The 21,619-nt window shown below is 37.6% G+C and overlaps 1 protein-coding gene and 1 long non-coding RNA gene across 8 annotated transcripts in view; one reads left to right on the forward strand and one right to left on the reverse strand.

Moving 5' to 3' along the window:
* Positions 1–6,998, reverse strand: part of LOC136331177 (uncharacterized) — a 60,756-nt gene extending 53,758 nt beyond the window's left edge. The window contains exon 1 of one of the 2 annotated variants that reach the window (XR_010730453.1): positions 6,901–6,998. This is a non-coding gene — a long non-coding RNA (uncharacterized lncRNA). Of the gene's footprint in view, positions 1–5,932; positions 6,065–6,900 lie in introns of those variants that run through there. The other variant, XR_010730452.1, reaches the window with a different exon arrangement.
* SPATA6 (spermatogenesis associated 6) overlaps positions 5,809–21,619 on the forward strand; it is a 107,479-nt gene continuing 91,668 nt past the window's right edge. For 2 of the 6 annotated variants that reach the window (XM_066269242.1, XM_066269246.1), the window contains exons 1-3: positions 10,376–10,517; positions 19,135–19,272; positions 20,425–20,473. In XM_066269242.1, coding sequence (XP_066125339.1) covers positions 10,455–10,517; positions 19,135–19,272; positions 20,425–20,473 — 250 coding nt within the window. In that variant the 5' untranslated portion in view covers positions 10,376–10,454. Of the gene's footprint in view, positions 6,035–7,713; positions 7,846–10,372; positions 10,518–19,134; positions 19,273–20,424; positions 20,474–21,619 lie in introns of those variants that run through there. The other 4 variants (XM_066269243.1, XM_066269247.1, XM_066269244.1 and 1 more) reach the window with 4 other exon arrangements.

A 21,619-nucleotide genomic window follows, 5' to 3' on the forward strand; every position in this document is an offset into this window, starting at 1 on the left:
ATTCCTTTATGTAGATTGAACATGAATGAAAAACAATAGACTTCTTTAAACATGCTTCTGACCATCTGACCATTTGGCTAGAGAATCTGAGTTCTGACCCTCACTTCATAATACAAAGTAGACTGTATATATAAAAAATTCTCTTACTTTTTCAAAATATTCATCAAATAAAGTAGGATTTCTGAGAAAGATTAAGAGCTTATATATTTTTTATTGGGCTTATTTCCCATAAAATTTTATAGAGAATAAAAGGAAGGGAAGTGCAGAAGCAGTACTATTTCTGTTTTATCTGCTACCTGGGGTTATAAATCTTTCTGTAATATCATTAATTATAGTGGTGCTATCCACAATACTGCAGCTCATGAATATTGGAATTTTTACCAAAATTCTAAGCCTGGGCTTAGAAACTGGCAGCTGAACTTTTATATGAGGTTGAAACTTGAAAGTTATTACAGAGGGAATACCTCAAATTAGTTGCTGGACTGTATGTGTTCCCTGAATTCATGTTGAAACCCTAACCCCCAATGTGATGGTATTTGTAGGTGGGGCCTTTGAGAAATAATTAGATCATTGGGGGGGAGCCCTCACAAATGGGAGGGGATTGTGCTTTTATAAAATAGATCCCAGAGAGCTCTCCTGCCCACTTCTCCACATGAAGACGCAAAGAGAAAATGGCCACCTGAAATCCAAAAGAGGGATCTCACAAGAACCCAAGGTGCTGGCACCCTGATCTTGACTTCTGGACTCTAGAACTATGAGAAATTACTTTCTGTTGTTTATAAGCTACTCGGTCTATGGTGTTCTGTTACAGTAGCCACCCAAACTGAGTAAGACAGGAGCTATGCAGAGAGAGCTCAGAAACCTCTGAGGGGTTTCCCCAGAAGTTCAAGGCTAAGGTATGAGCTTTACATGTACAGGTGAGACCACTTGAAGCTTTCCAGTTAGCAGCTGCTACAGGGTTGGGAGCAGAACAGAATTTTCTTCTTTTTTATTGAGTGGGAGGAAGAGAGCTAGTGAAATAGACTCCTGCATGCACCTGGACAGGGATCCAGCTGATAAGCCTGGCTGGGGCTGATGCTTGAATCAACTGAGCTATATTTAGTACCTGAGGCAGACCCACTCGGATCAACTGAGCCACTGGCTGCAGGAGGGAAAGAGGGAGAGAAGAAAAGAGGGAGGGGCAGAGAAGCAGATGGTTGCTTCTCCTGTGTACCCTGACAAGGAATTGCACATGGGACGTCCATACTCTGGGTCAATGCTCTGTCCACTGAGCCACCAGTCATGGCCAGAACAGAGTTTCTTTAGTGCAAGCACTGCTGGGGAACATTGGAGTTCTAAACCATCCATTATGGAGAGATCTTTTTTAAAAAAACATACTTTGTTAATACTCCTGGATTCCAACTAATATACCAGAAAGGCTGCATGTTACCAGAAAGAACCATGCCCTAAAGTGAGGCTTGCACTAGACTTGCCTTAACAAAATCTATAACCAAGTCTAACAAAACCTACTGGGTAGACAGAATTTGGGAGTTGAGTCCTATCAAGGTGGAGGGGCTTTAAAAACATCTCCAGTTTTACATATCTGCAGTAACATATGTATCACTGTCTGCACAAGTTTAAGGTACTCATCCAGTAATAAACTGCCTTCTGAAACTTTATTCAGAGAAAGGTAATAGAATCTAAGGTCTTACAGTGTGTTCTTCAGAATTCCAGTATTCAATAAAAAATCCCAAGCATACAAAGAAATAGTAAATGCGATCCATAGTGATGAAAACATGGAATTAGTAGAAATGTAACCTGACATAGCACAGATGTTAAAGATAGCATACAAAACCTCAAAGCAGCTATTGTAAACATGTTCAAAGAATTAAGGAAAATATGTTCTAGAAGTAAAGAAAAATTGGTCCCAATGAATGAACAAATAGGGAATCTCAGAAGACATGTGGAAACTAAAATAATTACCAAATAGAAATTTTAGAACTGAATAATACATGAACTGAAATGAAAAATTCACTGGGTGAGCTTAACTACAGGTTGGGGATGGCAGAAGAAAGAGTCAGTTACCTTGAAGACAGAATAATAGAAAATATACAAACAAAATAATCTAGCCTGACTTGTGGTGGCGCAGTAGATAAAGCATTGACCTGGAACACTGAGGTCACTGGTTTGAAACTTCAGGCTTGCCTAGTTAAGGCACATATGGGAATTTATGCTTTCTGCTCCTCTCTTCTTTTTCTTTCTCTAAAAATAAATAAAATCTAAAAAATATATATATATATATATATAAAAGATTTACAAAAAAAAAGATTTACAAGATAATTTAAAAAAGAACAAATTTAAAGTGACGGAAAATGATTTGACTTTGGGTGATGGGTAAACAACATAATTGACAGTTTTAATGCTATAGAAATGTTTACCTGAAACTATGTACTCTAATTGATCAATGTCACTGTGTTAATTTTCTAAATAAAAATTAAAAAAAAAAATCTCTAAGAATAGTTTGAGAAAAAAAGATTGAAGAAAAGTGAAGAGAACAGTAGAGACCTATGGACAAGAGTAAGCCAATGGTCTAATAGAGTAGGCCCTTATTTTATGAGACTGGGGTAATCCAGATTCCATAACCGAGAAAGGACAATAAAGAAAAGAAAATTATAGGTCTAATTATCTCAAGAATATAGATGTAAAAACCTAAATAAAATATTAGTTAATATAATACAAAGGCACAAAAAAAAAAACCCAGCATGGGACTACAAGGAAGGCAAGCAGCAGAAAAATCTGTAAATGTAATTTACTTTATAAATAGGCTAAAGTGTATAAAGTTCATATGATTATCTCAATAATCACTATGTAAAGAACATTAGATACTGTTCAACACATATTGTGTGTAAATTAATATGAAACTAAACATATACAAAAGTAGAAATACAGAAACTAGTATGATGAACTCCAGGATACCTGTCATTAACCTTTAAGAATTACATGGCTAATTTGCTTCAGCCATACCTTCACTCATTTTTCCATCACTACCACCTCCCAACTCCACTGGAGTTTTTGAAGCAAATCCCAAATAGTTCAGTGTGTATGACTTTTTAAAAGATAATAGCTTTTTGTTTTTAAAGAAAAGGACCCCAATACCATTATCATTCCTGAAAAGAAAATAACAAAAGTTCTTTAAAATCATCCATCATTTGTCCAGTCAGAATTTACATTTCCCCTATTATCTTATAAATAGTTTACATTAGGTTATATTTATTTGGTCTCTCTTAATATGTATAGGGTTCCCCTCTTTTTTTCTTTTAAGCAATATATTTGTTGAAGAAATCATTCTGTCTTTCTTTTGTTGCTTGCATCAGTCTGGTTTTGTCTAACAGGTTTAGTGACTTATATTATATTTCCTGTACTTTGGTGATAGATTTGAATCCTTGCTAAGATTTAAGCTTGAATTTTGGCATGAAAGGTGGTGCTGTATACTTCTAACTGAATCACCTCAGAAAGGATATATATAATGCCTTATTGTCTCTTTTTTGTGTGTGATGTTAAGGCTGATCAGTGTGTGTAAGTGTTGTCAGACTGATCTACTCATTATAAAATTTCTCATCAGCTTTTCACTGATGGTTTTAGCAGTCACATATATTCTAGTTCTTCATTCCTGTTCATTTATAACTGAAAGTTTTCCATAAAGAAAACTTATGAACTCTTTGGTCACTGTGAGGTAGAGTTTAAACAAGAAATTTGGGATGAATACTTGATTCTTTCTTTTCATTTATAAGTTTTCAGAATGAGTTGGTTCTTAAATCATCCAGAGGTGACTAATACATTTTCCCCTTCAGTAAAATTACCACCTCATGGATTTTTAATATATCTCATTTAAGTGTAACATATTATCAATCTTTTTGGTGCTTGTGGTAGGCAGAATAATGACCCGCCCCCCCCCCCCCCCAAGATATCCACATCCTAATTCCTGAATCTGTGAATATGTTTTTTTTATTTTTATTTATTTATTCATCTTAGAGAGGAGAGAGAATGAGAAAGAGAAAGAAGGGAGGAGCAGGAAGCATCAACTCCCATATGTGCCTTGACCAGACAAGTGCAGGGTTTTGAACAGGTGACCTCAGCATTCCAGGTCGATGCGCCACCACAGATCAGGCCAGAATCTGTGAATATGTTATCTTACATGACAAAGGAAGAATTAAGGTTATAAATGAAATTACTGTTGCTAGTCAGCTGACCTTAAGAAAATGAGATCATCTATCTGGATAGGCTCAATGTAATCACAAGCATCCTTAAAATTGGAAGAGGGAGTTAGAAGAGCTGGTTAGAGTTATGCAATGTGAGAAAAACTTGTTACATCTCTATTGCCTTTGCAAGTGGTTGAATGGGACCATAAACCAAGTTCTGCAAGTAGACTCTAGATGCTGGAAATGGCAAAGAAATAGATCCTCCCCTGGATCCTCCAGAATGGAATCCAGCCAACCCCTTAATTTTAGCTGACCAGGACCTGTGCTGAACGTCTGACCTACAGAACTGTACTATAGCACATTTGTGTTGTTTTAAACCTCCAAGTTTGTGGGATTTTGTTATGGCAGCAATGGGAACACAGTGCTTATCATCTCTATAAGAAAAGTATCAACAATAACCCTGGGACAAATAGGGAAACTATGTCAAACAGTAAGAGTTTAACAGATTTTAGTTTTAAGTTTATTTGCCAGATAAAACTAAAAAATATTTTTTCCTACAGTTGCAATAACAAACTCGTAAACATAATAAAAATAAGAAACTATTTTTCAATAAAGAAAAACTATAACTAAATAACTAGGAATTAAGTAGGACCTTTATGCAGGAAACTTGAAACCTCTAGTAAAGAACAGAACATAGAAGGTAAGCTAATAAATGAACAAACATTTTATGTTCTTGCATAAGATGATGTGCTATTCCTAAGATATCAATTTCCTGAATTAGTCTATAAATTTAATGCATCATTATAAAAATTCCAGCTGGACTGTTTGAGGAACTGATTAAGTTACTCTAAAACAAAATGAAGCAATAAAGGGGTCACAAATAGCTAAATCAATCTCATTAAAAAAAAAAGACTTGCCAAACAGGGTATTAAGAAATCATAGTAATAAAGCAGTGTGATATGGTTGCAAGAATGACAAATCGAACAGTAGAATAGCATAAAAAGCTGAAAACAGAGCTTTAGGTAATATATGATATACAAATCAATAAGGAGAAGTATAGAAAGTTTAGGAGATATTGTTGGGAAATTTAGCTCACTCTCTAGAGGAAAAACAAGTAAAACCGAATCTCAGATTTCTTTCTAACATCTGTACAAACATTGAGCCTTGACGGGTTAACCATCAACATGTGAAAGGTAAAACTATGATTTTGCCTTAGACTGGGCAAGTTTCCTCTAATTCTGTTTCGTCATGCTTTTATTTTTTAAATTCAAATGAGCACTAATAATTATTCTTTTACAATTAGGTAAATTGAGGCTGCAGAGGTATGGCTACTGGCCCAAGGTGCCATCGCCACGTTGGAACTCAGGACTCCAGAATCCAACACTATCCCTGTGCACAGTCCCATTACACAAACAGTTGTTCTCTCCTTTGTCTGGCTTTTGGCCCCATAGTTTGATGTCACAGAACTGCCCCGACTTCACTCCGCCCCTTCGGAAGCCCCGCCTCCTCGCGCGGCCCCGCCCTCAGCCACTCGCCCTCCTGTCCTCCCCCAGGGGCTCCAGCGCGTCCCCGCCCCGTCTCTTTTCCGGCCCCGCCCCTCCTGGGTACCATGACAACGAGTCAGCGCCCCGCGCACTGCCGCTTCTCCGGCCGGACCCAGGCTGGACCGCGGGCCCCGGCCTGGGGGCCACAGCTGCCATCGCGGCCGCCACCTCGTCTTCTCCCCTTCCCTGCCCCGCCCCGCATCTCCTCACCGCACTTGGGCCCGTGGCCGGGGTCCTTCCCGGTCGCCCCATCCTGCGCGGATGCCGAAGGTGAAGGCGCTTCAATGCGCCCTGGCGCTGGAGATCCGCTCTGTGAGTACCGGTCACGCCCTCAGCCCCGCGGTCTGTGTGTCAGTGAGCCCCTGGCGTTTACTCCAGACGCATGTTCCGTTCTTCTCCGAGAACCCCGGGCCATCTCAAAACCTCTTTCACCCTCCGAGTTATCTAGAGGCCTGACCCCCACCTCTGCTCTGCTTGCTTCATCCCAGTTTACATTTGCAGTTCTTTTAAATGATTTCCAAACAGCTTCAAAGATCCTCTCCACGCCCTTAACTTTCCAGTGAGTTATTTGGGGAGGCGGGCTTCTCTTTAAGTTCCTATTGTCTGCTTCTGTTCTCTTAAGTGTTATTGTCCCCGCTCTTCTCCATTCTTGGGGGTGGGGGTAGAACAGAGAGCATTTCTTTCCAAATCACTGCAGGCCAACTTTTCAGATTTCCAACCATCTGATTAGTGGCCTTTTACTCCCAGTCTTAAAACTCGAACCCCCACACCTAACAACTGAATTATGCTGTCATTTCACAAATCACTTTGCCATCACCCACCCCCTTCCGAGGCCAAACCCTCAGAAGTCATTTCAGGCCCCTCCAATCCTCTGACCCTCCCCACATAGAGAGGTGCCTCTTATCCTTCCTGTTGTTACCCTAAGAAAGGCTACGACTTTTAAAGGGAAACCGCTCGTTCTCTGAACTCCTTCTGGAGGACCTGCAACCCCAACCCTCACTCTCCAGACTTGCTGGAGAGGCTCCTTTCTCCCAACGTGTTATGCAAATCCAGCGAGGCTTGGACCTCTCAATGCTGTGAGAAAACTTCCTTCCCCTTCATTCTTTAGAGACCCCCTCCCATTCTCCTCTTCAGATGAAAGCTCCAGTAGAGGAAATCTCCAAAGAGCTTTTACATACCCACATTTTAGATCTGCAAGTTTAAAACCAAATTCAGTTCCCTTTTCTCTCTTCCCACTCTCTAAGTAGTATCTCTTAACTCAGTCTGATCTTCCGGCAAAACTGGGGGTTGTGGGTGGTGAGGGTACTTAAATGTGCAACATCCTTCCCCCGGGCGCTGCCCGAGCAGCACTCTCACTTCCTGTACACCCTGCAGGCAAGGCTTCTCTTTCCCTCTAACCCCACCCTTGCAGCGTCCTTCGCCCCTTCCCCCTGCTTGAAGGCTGTCCCTCTTCACAGTAGAATGAGGCTGCTGCAGCACAGTCTATGCAACTGCCAGGGAAGTCACAAGACTGTTCTAGGTCTTTTGTTAAGTGTTGAAAAAGGGAAGGCTGGGTAGGGCTGAGGTGGAGATCTAAGTTTCTGGTCCTCTCCGTTTGTCTTTAAGCCAGCAGAGATTTTTCTCTCTGCTGTGTTGGGAACTATAGCTCTAGCTTCAGACGTTTTCCTTCCACAGCTGCCAAAGTTTGGCAGATTTTTTGTAAAGTAAGATTAGTTCAGCAAAAGAATACATGACGCTTCCTAAATTGTTGGTTCAGGGCTGTTAGTAAAACTACAGACTTTGTTACTGGCTGCTGCTTCCTCCCCTGCTAACCAATGGGATTTTGCAGCCTGGTGAGTCCCTTCCTGGGCCAATGCAAACTTTCCAACAGGAAGTGCTTTGTTGTACTGTAACTGATTACTGCCTGAAAGAGTTGGAGAAACGAATTTCATTTCACTATTTTTCTCCGCGGTGTAAATTGCACTACAGGATGTGAATGACGGTAGAATGGAGTCCTGTTGTTCATGGAGGTTTAAGAAATTGTGCAGGTGGAAACATTTCTGTTAAATTTTTTTTTTCACCTAACATGAATCATCGAATTTTACATTTCTAATAAATCTCATTGGATTTATTCCTTTTTACAGGTGAGAAAAATCACAGAGGTATGGCATGACTATTTTTTTAGGGTTGCACAACTTTTAAGGGGCATGTCTGAAACAAGATATTAAGTCTTCTGACCAGCACAAGTCCTGTTAAATAGCTCAGATGCTCAAAGGGAGCACACAAGTCCATTAATAACTGTACAAATTTAACAAGTTTGATGACTAGAGGAATTATGTGACTATAGATATTAATTAACATCTTTTTAATTTAGAATTTTCTTCTCAATTTATATAAAGTGATGTATTAAATTTCTATTTTAGCCCTGTTCAAACCTATTTCCCAACTATACTCATCTGCTATTGGTAACCATTTTTATTCATTTTTAATTTTGATTTATTCATCTAGTATTTCCTTTTGAATATATAATATAACCAAATAGGTAAACATACATATACAATAACCCTCTCTATTCTTTTTACTTTTGTTTCTTGAACAACAGGTAGTAAGCTATCCTGCACTTTGCTTTTTTTTTGCCCTTAATATACCCTGAGGATCACTCTATATCTATAAAAGATAGCATCTTCCTTTCCTCTCAACATTTTATTGACATTTTCAGACATGCAAAGTAGTTGGAAGAATAGTACAATGAATAACTATATCCCATGACCTGTATACATTAATTTGATTTATCTGTACATCTGTATAGGCATATATATAATATATATTACTTTGCCCAAAATTTTCAAGTAAATTATCGATATCATGATATTCCACTCCCAAATACTTTAGTATACATCTTTTAAAAATAAGGGCATTTTTCTACATAACCACAAAACCATTATCACACACTGAAGAATTTAGTAATAATTTTTTAATATCTTGTTCATATTCAAGTTCCCTAGTCTCAAAAATGAATTGCGTAGCTAATTTTTTAAAACCATGATCCATTCATGCAAAAGTTTTCATGTTGCATTTTCTTGTTAGGTCTTTTTAGTCCATTTTAATATAGAACAGTTCTACTTTTTCATTCCCATGACATTATCTCTCCAGCCCCACCAGTGGATTTAGATAAATTCATGTAACCAGTGCTCAGATCAAGATTTAGAACACTTCCATCACCCCCAGGAAGTTCCCTTATGGCCCTTTAGACCCCATGCTGAGGAATTCTGATTTGTCACTGTAGTTTGCTAATACTTCAACTTAATATTGAATGGAACCATGCAGTGTGTCATATTTTGTGTAGACCTCTTTTGGTCAGCATATTTTTGAGATTCATCCATGTTTGTTGCTGTGTTTTTTAGTAGTTTGTTTCTTTAGGTTGTGGAGTAGTATTCTATTGTATGTGCATATTGTAACATGTTTATCCATTTTCTTTATTGATGATTATTTGGATTGTTACCAGCTTGTGGTTGCCAATGGATAAATCTACTCTAAATATTCATTTCTGTAAAAATCTTTTTGTGCACATTACCTTTTGAAGAGCCCGGGGTTCAGATATAGACTATCTCACATTGTGTTATTGTTTGAATTTTTTATTGTGACATTTAATTTGTTCCCCCATTCCTAGAAACTACAAATGAAATGTTTTATCTGCACTTGCCTATTTAAAGTATGGCACTCCATTCTTCTCTCCCCTCTTCCACTCCATGTTTATTTTGGCAAGAGTCTTGTATTAGTGGTAATCTCAACATTTTGTGTTGCTCAACAGAGCCATATGACTTGAGAGAAAATATATTGCTAGGAAGAAAGTGTGACTTTTTTCAATGAATCTTTGTAGAATGAAATGATATGCCAAGTAACTTGTTTTTAAAGAGCAGTAAAGAATTATATTTCCCCTTACTTACACTTTTAATATTTGAAACATCTGTGATATGAAAAAGTACTTTTTTCAGCCCTGGCTGGTGGCTCAGTGGATAGAGCATCAGCCCAGTGTATGGACATCCCAGGTTTGATTCCTGGTCAGGACACACAGGAGAAGTGACTATCTGCCTCTTCTCTCCTCACTCTCCCACTTTTCTCACTCTTCCACTCCTGCAGCCAATGGCTCAATTGGTTCAAGAGTGGCCCCAGGCACTGAGGATGGCTCTGTTGGAGCACTACTGTGTCAGGTGCTAAAAATAGCTTGGTACTTGAGCATTGGCCCCAGATGGTGTTGCTGGATGGAACCCGGTCAGGGCGCATGTGGAAGTGTGTCTCACTATCTCCCACCTCTCACGTAAAACAGAAACAAAAAAACTAGTTTATAATTGTTGGAGATTTAGAAGTTAATTTTGTTTTATGTATAAACTCAAACTCAATACAGTGAATTTTCCAGGAATACAATTACCATGTAAATTGAGGAAAGAGTGTAGGGTGCTTTGTTTGGAGCTCTGCTAAGAATTCTTATTTTGAAAAATCATGACACTAATGGCATCACTGCTTATGTTTGAGTTGACAAAATGTGACCCCTGTTATTGTTATTTTGCTTTTGAAACTTTCTGTTTTATGTAGATCCTGTGTATAGTATGTCAACCAGTGGTCATTGGCACCAATTTAACTCTCAACAGGAATCCAGTTTGGGATACAGTGAAGAATGAAACTTCATTCAGTGCAAATGGTTCAATTGTGATAGAGCCGGACTGTGAGATGGCTCGAGTGTTATAGCTCAGTTATGAAACTGACGGCTGTGGAACAACATGGCTGTGAGGCAGCCTTAGGGCGAGGTAGGCCTCAGGTATGGCCCTTCTCCTGCTAGCACCACCCTGCTTTAGTCTCTGCTCTGCTCTTCTCTGCTCTTCTCTGCTCTAGAGACATGGGAGAAGTAAAGTATTCCATACTTGGAAGAAAGGGATTATGTGCTCTATAAACCAGAGGGAAGCTGATTTTTATAGAAAAAAGTCCCTGCTGCTGGTTCCTGAGTTGTCAATTCTCATGCAAATGACAACTCCCAATCCTCACAGTTTGATTAGTCCAAAAAGCACTGTCCTGATGTGAGAATGAAGCTGTTCTATTGGTGGGTAAAAATACTAGGGTTTAGCTGCCCAGCTCTAATTGGACAGGGTAAGTCTCAGTCCTATCAGTTGAAATGCAATTCCAGGAAAGAGTGTAGGGTGGCTCAGAGTACAGGAATACATTACAGGCAGGCAGTTTAATATAGGCTACTCCCTGAAGTGTTGCTTGTGTGAGAGACCTCCCCCACTCCCCACCTCCATTTAGAAATGGCCAGTGGGCTCTGTTTTGTGTGTGTGTGTGTGTGTGTGTGTGTGTGTGTGTGTTTAAATTTGAGCCCAGTTAGCCCCCAGGAGCCCTTTGTGGTTAAGTATATTTTTCCCCCTCAGAACCTGCAGGTGCAAATATCTTCTAGCTTAGTCGTGCCTGAGCATTTACCTGTAGCAATATATTTTTTATTATTATTTCTGTATTTTTTCAGTTTTGGTTTAGATATATGTATAGGTAAATTTCAAGATATTTGTTGTAATAGAAGTGGTTTTGGATCTTATAAAGACCCAGTGCTCTAGGGAATAGATTTAAAAATGGAACTACTGAATCTTAGGGAATTGTATTAGTTTCCTAGGGCTTCTGTAACAAATTACCATAAACTTGGTGTCTTAAAACAACAGAAATTGAATCTGTCACATTTCTGGAGGCCAACAGCGGAAAACAAAGTTATTGTCAGGACAACACTCCCTGGGAAGGCTCTAAGGGAGAAGACTTTCTGGTTCTGTCGCTATTGGTTGCATAACTCCAGTGGTGTAGGTAACTCCACAGTCTCCAGTCCTAGAGTTTTCCTTTTATTGTTAATTGCCAGTTCATCTCCATTACACATTAGGGTTTTTTTTTTCTTCTTGTTAAGTATATTTTGGATGCTAACATCTATTGGTTATATGTAATGTAAATTTCTAAAATTTTTTAATTGAAGCTTGTTGTTTTACTTTGGTTTTGCTTTCTTTAGTAATTCTTTTTCGTTTTCTATTTTATTGTTGTTGTTATGCTGGTAGACAAAGAATATATTGACTTTTTAAATTAACTTTTTATGGACCTATAGCTTACAATCATAAAGTGCACAAATCCTAAGTGTGTAATCACTACCTAGATCAATAATTATAATATTACCAGCACCCCAAATTGCTCCCTTGCAGGGGTCGGGAAGCTTTTTGGCTGAGAGAACCATGAACACCACATATTTTAAAATGTAATTCTATGAGAGCCATACAATGACCCGTGTACATTACGCATTATCCAATAAAAATTTGGTGTTGTCCCGGACGGCAGCTGTGATTGGCTCCAGCCACCCGCAACCATGAACATAAGCGTAGAAAATGAATGGATTGTAATACATGAGAATGTTTTATATTTTTAACATTATTATTATTTTTTATTAAAGATTTGTCTGCGAGCCAGATGCAGCCATCAAAAGAGCCACATCTGGCTCGCGAGCCATAGGTTCCCGACCCCTGCTCCCTTGTATTCTATTCCTTCCATCCACTCCATCTGCCCCTTTCCCTCCTGAAGGTTACCACTATCTTGCCTTATGTCACAATGTATTTGAACCTTTGAAATCTCTCTTTCTCTCTTCAGTATGAACTTTTTTATATCTCACTTCTTTATGAGAATTCATCTTTGTTTTGGGAGGCAATAATTCTTTATCCATTTTTTTTAAGTGAGGGAGAGACACACACAGGAAGAGAGGGAGATGAGAAGTGTCAAATCATACTTGTAACATTTTAATTGTTCACTGATTTCCTCTCATACGTGCCTTGATCATGGGGCTTCAGCTGAGCCAGTGACCCCTTGCTCAAGCCAGCAACCTTAGGCTCAAGCCAGCAGCCATGGGGTCATGTCTGTGATCCCATGCTCAAGTTGGGACTCTGTGCTCAAGCTGGTGAGCCTGCGTTCAAGTGGCCACCTGGGGGTTATGAACCTGGACGCTCTAGGCATTTTTATAGCTATTCTTTATCAGTTGAAGAAATTTTCTTTAATTACTGGTTTTCAGAGAGCTTTTATCATGAATGGGGCTTAAATTTTGTCAATGTCTTTAGAAAAAGAATTGAAGGAAAAGCTAAGATTTAACACCTTAATATCCTTTTTAGAAGTGGTTTAATTATATCTAACAACTTTTGATATGTTTTCATTTTCATAAAATATCAATATAAAGTATTTTCTAATTTGTCTTTTTTTTACAGTAGGCAGAATATTTGTTATTTTAAAAATAAATAAGAGCATTGTAGAGCAAACAACAAATAAAAAATAATCTCTCCCCAAATGGAATAAGCAATAATGTGTAAAAAAAAAAACCCAAATTACATTTTTATACATATAAGCCCATAAAATAGTTTAATAATCATTGGTTTATGAAATTTTATTATAAATAAGAATGGAGAAATGAGAGAAAAGATACATTACTATTTTACATTGGTCTATGTAGCTACCTTACTGTTCTTCATTTTTTCATGTGGATATGAGTTACTGTTTAGTGCCCTGTCTTTTCAACTTGGAAGAGTGTCTTCAGTATTTCTAGTAGGGGAATTCTGTTAATGATACAATATCTGTTTTTGCTTATCTGAGTATGTCTTAATTTTTATTCCTTTCTGAAGGAAAAGTTTTCTAGATACTGAATTCTTGTTTGAAAGTTTTGTAGCACTTTGAATAAGGCATATCACTTTCTTCTGGCTTCATGCTTTTGATGAGAAATCAGCATTAATTCTATTGAGAATTTCTTTTATCTGCTGAATCCTTTTCTTTTGCTACTTTCAAGATTCTTTCTTCATCTTTGTCTTTTGAAAATTTGATTATTTGATGAGATGTGTGTGACTTGAAGTTCTTTGAGCTTGTCTGGATGTGTAGATGGGTTTTCTTTAAATTTAATAGTTTTTTTTCTTCATTATTTTTTCACATATTCTTTTTGGTCCTTTCTCCTCTCCTGCTCAGGCACTCCTCATATCTATGTTGCTGTGCTTGATGGTGTCCAATAAGTCTGTTTATTTTTCTTTATTCTTTTTTCTTTCCGTATCTCTGACTGTACAACCTTAATTGACACATTTTAAGGCTCATTTATTCTTTTGCTAGCTTATATCTGCTCTTGAGTTTCTATAGTGAATTTTTCAATTTAGTTTGTACTTTTCAATTCTGGAATTTCTATTTGGCTCTTTTTAAACTAATTTTAGGCCTGACCTGTGGTGGCGCAGTGGATAAAGCGTCGGCCTGGAAATGCTGAGGTTGCCAGTTCGAAACCCTGGGCTTGCCTGGTCAAGGCACATATGGGAGTTGATGCTTCCAGCTCCTCCGCCTTCTCTCTCTCTGTCTCTCCTCTCTCTCTGTCTCTCCCTCTCCTGTCTAAAATGAATAAATAAAAAAAAAAAAAAAAAGGAAAAAAAAAATAAACTAATTTTAGAAATCTATTACTGATATTTCCTATATGCTGGGACACTGTTGCCATATTGCCATACCTTCCTTTTATCTTTAGACAAGGTTTCTTTTAGTCCTTTTTACATATTTGTAATGAGTTAAAGTCTTTGTTTAGTAAGCCCAATTTCTGGGCTTTCTAAAGGAGAGTTTCTATTGACTGATTTTTCTCAGTATGTGGCTTATATTCTTGTTTCCTTGCATATTATAATTTTTACTGAAACCTGGACATTTTAAATAATATAATTTTGAATTCTATAAATCAGATTCCCCCTGTTTCTCAGGGTTTACTGTTGTTCATTACTGCTGTTGTTTCTTTTTGTTTGTTTCATTACTTTCCTGAACTAAAGTTTGTATTCTTTGTTGTGTATAGCCACCAAAGTCTCCGCTTCATGGCTCACTAATGATTGGATTTATATATCTTAAAAGCCTTATACCCCTAAGTATCTCAGCCTCTGCTGAGGATCTGTCTGTGCAAGTTGAGGTATGCTTTCTATGTCCCAGCAGAAAGTTTACAACTCTTAGTCTTCACTTCTAACTTGCCTAAAACCTCATGGTCAACCTTAGGTGAGAGATTAAGGCTCCCTTAGGTAATTCAGGGTCATGTGCACTGCCCTGCACATGTGCATGGCTTTCTAAATTGCCAAGACATTTCATAGTTACCACCCCACTACGCACACTCACACACATACACACCCACACATGATTCTCAAGCTTTGCCTTTTAAATGTTTTGCCTAGTTCATTGTTTGCCCCATTGTGATCCTTGCTTCGGGCATCTGTGATGTTAAATAATTGCTACTGATTGTTTTTGACAAACACTTTGAAGGAGAAGGCTGTTTGTCATAAGTAAGCTCTGCTGATTTAGGTCAAATAAAGAGAAGCCCTGTAAAATGGGGGTTTCCATGGTACTGTGAGACAGGTGAAACAACAGCACTTCCCTGGGGATGGGGTTTTTCGGTGGCTCTGACTTTGTTCTCCTCCAGTGGCTTTGCCTACTGGTTTCATGGGTACCGTAAGTGTAAGGGTTTTGATTTTCAAGCCTACAGAAGACCTGAGTAGAAAGGATTGGACATAGAGGATGCTGAAAAACCACAATATTATTACCTTTACCATAATTCAAGTATTTTTTCTTGAATTAATATTCCTTAGATTGCCTTTAGCCTCAGGTTAATTTTAAAGGTCTAAAAAGTTAATTTTGACATATTTTGGTAGTGTTCCCATTACTTTTATTGAGGGGCTGCTTTTCGGAGTTATTTTACCATTTTGAAAGTACTTTGTTTGGGGTTTTATTTTATTTTTTTAAGTAGGTATTTTGCAGAGACAGCATATTGTGTCTTGCTTTTTTATCCAATCTGACAATTTCTGCATTTTAATTAGAATGCTTAGAATATTTACTTTTATGAAAGTATCCAAGAATTGGTTTAAGTCAACCACTTTACTATTTATTTTCTGTTTATTCTGCCTGATTTACTTTAACCCTTTAACACCCCCCCCCTTTTTTTGTTTTCTTTTTGGAAAGATGCTGGCTATTCCTTTAAACGATGGTAGAATTTGTAGAATTATGGATGAGAAAAAAGTCATGGCTTCTTGCATATATTACAAATTGGAAAGAGACACAATAGTTTTCACTGAGGACAATTAAAACATCAGTATCCAATAGAAATATAGTGTGTGTCCTAGTCAGAATGGCGCTCATCAATAAAACAACACAGAATAAGTGCTGGTGAGGATGTGGAGAAAAGGGAACCCTCCTGCACTGATGGTGGGAATGTAGACTGGTGCAGCCACTGTGGAAAACAGTATGGAGATTCCTTAGAAAATTAAAAATCGAACTGCCTTTTGACCCAGCTATCCCACTTTTAGGAATATATCCCAAGAGCACCATAGCATTGTTTCAAAAGGAGAAATGTACCCCCATGTTTATGGCAGCATTATTCACAATAGTGAAGATCTGGAAACAGCTCCAATGTCCATCAGTAGACAAGTGGATTAAATAGCTTTGGTTTGGTATATATATACTATGGAATATTACTCAGCCATAAGAAATGATGACATTGGATCATTTACAACATGGATGGACCTTGATAACATTATACTGAGTGAAATAAGTAAATCAGAAAAAACTAAGAACTATATGATTACATACATAGGTGGGACATGAAAATAAGACTCAGAGACATGGATAAGAGGGTGGTGGTTGGGGGGGAGGGGCACAAAGAAAACCAGATAGAAGGTGACGGAAGACAATTTGACTTTGGGTGATGGGTATGTAACATAATCAAATGTCAAAATAACCTGGAGATGTTTTCTCTGAACATATGTACCCTGATTTATCAATGTCATCCCATTAAAATTAATTTAAAAAATACAGTGTGTGTCACAAATATATATACAATGTGTCCATCAAGTCATGGTGCACTTTTGACCGGTCACAGGAAAGCAACGAAAGATGATAGAAATGTGAAATCACCAAATAAAAGGAAAACCTTCCCAGTTTCTGTAGGATGATGTGGCAGCATGTGCGCATGCGCAGGTGATGACGTAACACTGTGTATACAGCGGAGCAGCCCATGGCCATGCCAGTCGAGATGTGGATGGTATAGAGGAAAGTTCAGTGTGTTCTGTGGCTTGCTAGATTAGAATCCATGACCAAAGTGCAACGTGAATATCGACGCGTTTATAACGAAGCGCCACCACATAGGAATAACATTACTCGGTGGGATAAGCAGTTGAAGGAAACCGGCAGTTTGGTGGAGAAACCCCGTTCTGGTAGGCCATCAGTCAGTGACGAGTCGGTAGAGGCTATACGGGATAGCTACCTAAGGAGCCCTAAAAAATCTGTGCGTGAGCCCACATCCAACTGCACTGAATAGGTATGAAACTGGGAGAGTTTTCCTTTTATTTGGTGCAGATTTCACATTTCTATCGTCTTTTGTTGCTTTCCTGTGACCAGTCAAAAGTGCACCATGACTTTATGGACACACTGTATAATTTAAAATTTTTATACTAGCTATAGTAAAAAAGTTAAAAGAAATAAATTGTTTTAAAAATTTGTCCATTCATTTGAAAGAGAGAAGCATTAACTCATTGTTTTACTTATTTGTTCCATTTAATTGTGTACTCACTGAGTGCTTCGCCTATGTGCCCTGACCAGGGTTCAAACCCACGACTCCTGGTGTGCCGGCTTGATGCTTTATTTACTGAGCCACCCAACCAGGGCTGATGAGTTAATTTTAACAATATATTTTTTAACCAACGTATTAAAAATATCCTTTAAAATATAATTAATGTAAAAGTTATTAATGAGATAGTTACATTTGTATTTTACAAAGAATAACCTATTTCAATTTGAAATAGCCACATCCATAGGCATAAGTGGCTATCAACTACTACATTGGAAAACACAGATTTGAGGGACTCTAAGACAGTTTTGGTTTTAATGAGGCAGAGAAGCAACCTGATGGAACAGAATGAGATTTCTTGAGCACCTTGATTTTAGTAATCAGTAGGGAACATACTAGAACAAAGTGGAAAATAGTGTAAGACTAAAAAATATCTGGCAGAGGAAGTAATTTTACTGCTGTGTATAAAGGGACATGAAGTCTTATTCATTTATTAAATGCTATCAGTATTAATACGGCAGATAATGGTTTTCAGTGTAACAATGAAAGCTAGTACTGAATAAATGCTCTGTCAGGCACTGTTCTAAGCACTTTGAATGTATTGTGTTGACTCATTTACTGTGTGGTTTTAAGTAAGTAAATCACCTATTCTTTCTTATGGATCTGTTGCTTTCATATATAAAAACTCAAAAGCCATAGTAGATAATCTCTAAGCTTTCTATTACTACTGAGAGTTGGTGTTTTTAGATACATTGATGAGGAAGATAAAATTTCTATCCTCAGGGAATGTATAGTCAAGTAAAAGAGGTGAGATGTATCCACTTAATTAAAATGCATGGTGACGACAATTGGACCTTAAGAGAACTACAAAATGTTTTGGGAATCTAAAGTGTATTTACTTGCATGTAGTAAATTCATAATAAATATCTGAATTAGATATGATAGTGGTGAATCAAGAAAAAATGTTTTTTGTAGGGAATAGTGGTGGATATGAACCTTGGCAGGTGGTGGAAGTAAGTGAGAAGATGGAATGGAGTAGTACTCCAGATAATGGAAAAATGCAAGGCAAGAAAGTAATGTGTACGTTCAAAGAACAATAAAAAATGTACATTGATTCTGTTATCAGGAGGTGTTGTGTAATAGATTCAGTTCTTCGAGAGCCTGTTGGGCATGTCTGATCACTGACAATGAAATACGGCAGCGACTGGAGAGACTGCTGTGTATTTTTTAGAAACTCCACATTTTAGGACTATACTTTCTGTCAACCACAAGGATAGTTAAGTGCAATTTTATATTTTAAAAATATTTTATTGGGGTAGAAACTTACAGTTCACTTGCTCTGAAACTTTGTCATCTTGCTTTTGATGAAGGTGTATATAGACTGCTATATAAGTAATACAAGGTGGGTTTGTGCTCTTTTTCAGTATTATTTTTGTCTTACAGTATAGTGCTGTATTTCTGCTGATCCTTAATCCTTTGTGATTAAATGATGCTGAATAAGTTTATGTCAGCATTCAGCACAGAGTGGGCGCCTAAGGCTGACTGTGTAAAAAACTATTAGTGTCTATCCTAAGAGCCGGTACAGAGAGTTTCAAATGTGGTGCAAATAACCAAATGGAAAATCATAGATTTCTTGGAGGGATGGAAGTTATTATATAAAAGGTATTTCCTTTAACTCTGTAAATGCTAGAATCTCTATCTTTTTATTTTTACGTTTTTTATTAGTTTAGCCGATTTTTTAATGTAATGTTTTATAAGTCATTTTAGCAGGACCAATCAGTGAACTCATAAAGCAGTTACATTTATCTACCTATCTGTCATTCAGGTAACTTGTCCAGGAGTGGTGCTGAAAGACAAGGAGGAAATCTATCTTAGCATCTGTGTGTTTGGCCAATACAAAAAGACACAATGTGTCCCAGCCACTTTTCCATTGGTCTTCAATGCCAGAATGGTGTTTGAAAAGGTGAGTTCAAATCTCATGGTAAAATTAGCAAACAAAAAGTGAAAGTGGTTCCAAATTTTGAATAAAATCCAAGAACCCAAATTATTATTGCTGACTATGTATTTTGATTTAATTTAAAGGAAGATTTTTCACATAAATTGGAGGCTTGAAAATATATATACATTATATTATATATCAAATCAATTGCCTCTTTTTTGTGATGGATCCACTTATTTCTAAAATTATCATAGTGGAATTTATGTAAAATATAGCACCTTGAATTCTAAATAATCATTTTCATAGAAAATAGAGAGGAGATATTAATATGTAAGAATAGGTCTTTTCTTGTGTGTGTGGCGGTCTTCTAATATTTCTTTCTATAAGCCTTTTTTCTTTTTCCCCTTAAAGCTGCTGCTTTTGGTTATTACCAATCATATTTCTCACTTATAAAATTTCTTACTTTATTTTCCTCCCTCCCTCCCTCCCTTCCTTCCTTCCTTCCTTCCTTCCTTCTACCTTTTCTCCACAATTACCCAGTACCTGTTCTGTTCCATGCACTTTTTAAGTACTGGGTAGACAAACATCTTTCCCCTCTTGGAGTTTTCATTTTATTGTGAGAAACAGATAATAATTAACCACACACATAAATAATATAATTTTAGATAGTGATAAGTGTTTTGAAGAGAATAAAGGGAGGGTAAGGGACAGAGATGGACTGAAGGATTAAGGGGACTGTCTATTTTAAAGGGTAACCAGAAAAGGCACTTATGTATAAGCTGAGCCTGAATTATGGGACAGTGTCAGTTATTTGAAGGTCTGAGGGAAAGCTTTCTAGGCAGAGGAATAGCAAATATAAAGGCTTCTTGTTAGAAATAAGCTTGATAAGTTGAAGGAACAGTACAATCATGGTATCAAAACCAAGGGAAGAATGCTAGCAGATGAAATTGGAGAGAAGGGGCAGAACCAGCTATAATGTTTGTTTGTTTGTAAAATCTTCCATAGTGAACCCTGGAAACAGGATGTGATAGATCTCAGTAATGTCAAAAGTTTCTTTGGCTGGGAAAGGGATTTTGGGAACAAGAGGAAAAAACAAAGACTATGTTATATATAATATTTATGTTCCTTTCACCTCCTCTTCTCCATCCTGCTTCCCTCTCCGTTCTCCCACTCCAGGTGTTCCCTGAAGCTATAGACCCTGGAGATGTGGTTGCACAACTTGAATGTAAGTTTTTTAACTTTTACTCCCTGCTTCTATGACACTTTAGAATTGTGCTCTTTAATTCTGAATTAGATAAAAGTTAAACTGGGTTTAATAAGAATTTAAAAGATCTTGAGCACTATTTTTTTTGGAATTTCAGAATATACATAAAGTAATAATAATAAAAACAATAGATGTGGCCTGACCTGTGGTGGCGCAGTGGATAAAGCATCGACCTGGAAATGCTGAGGTCGCCGGTTCGAAACCCTGGGCTTGCCTGGTCAAGGCACATATGGAAGTTGATGCTTCCAGCTCCTTCCCCCCTTCTCTCTCTCTCTCTCTCTCTCTCTCTCCCCCCCTCCTCTCTAAAAATGAATAAATAAAATAAAAAATTTAAAAACAATAGATGTGCTGCTGAGAGGCTGGTCTTTGAAAAGCAGAAAGACTTACTGGAACTTTTTATTGAGATAATGCAGATTGTTTGTGATGTAAGAACAGAGGGTCACATTAAGTTGTACTTTGCCCTGTAGTCAAAAATATGTCTTTACTCTTAGTGTATTGCAAATCCAGAGAGGAAATAATAGCAGGCTGATGTAATGGTAATTTAAAATATATGTTTTGCATTTTGTATTACATTAAAAGTTAATAAATTATTTGAAAGAGACTTTTCAAGGCTGTGGATAACAGTAAATTCTTCAAAGTACTAGGACTCAACTATAAAAAGGTACAACTATTTGTGAGAGCAGCAATGCAAAGCTATACACTTGGGAATAAGTTATTTGAGCTCTGGGTACTAAATGAAAAGCTCTGTTGTTTATCCTTGTAGTTAGAAAGGGATCAGGGACCACCAGATTTGTCTAATATTTAACTGTGAATTGAAAGGTCAACAATATTGGGCACCGTTAATGTCAATTGTCTCCCCACTGGGAATCTAGCAATGCAGACACGTGGAACCTGGCACCACACTAGAATCTGGGCACAAAGGGAGGGACTGCGCTGGTTCATTGTCTTACATTCACGGAATTTATAGTTTAGAGACTCTTCCCTAGAGGGTTCTTATGGCCTGTGACAATATCTTCTTTTTTTATAGCTGTTCTGTCACTTGGTATTCTGTCTTTCACTCTGGCAGACGAGTTAAGTGGCATTTTGGTGCCAGTGGGTATACGACTT

This window comes from Saccopteryx bilineata, chromosome 3, assembly GCF_036850765.1.
Source record: "Saccopteryx bilineata isolate mSacBil1 chromosome 3, mSacBil1_pri_phased_curated, whole genome shotgun sequence".
NCBI lineage: Eukaryota > Metazoa > Chordata > Mammalia > Chiroptera > Emballonuridae > Saccopteryx > Saccopteryx bilineata.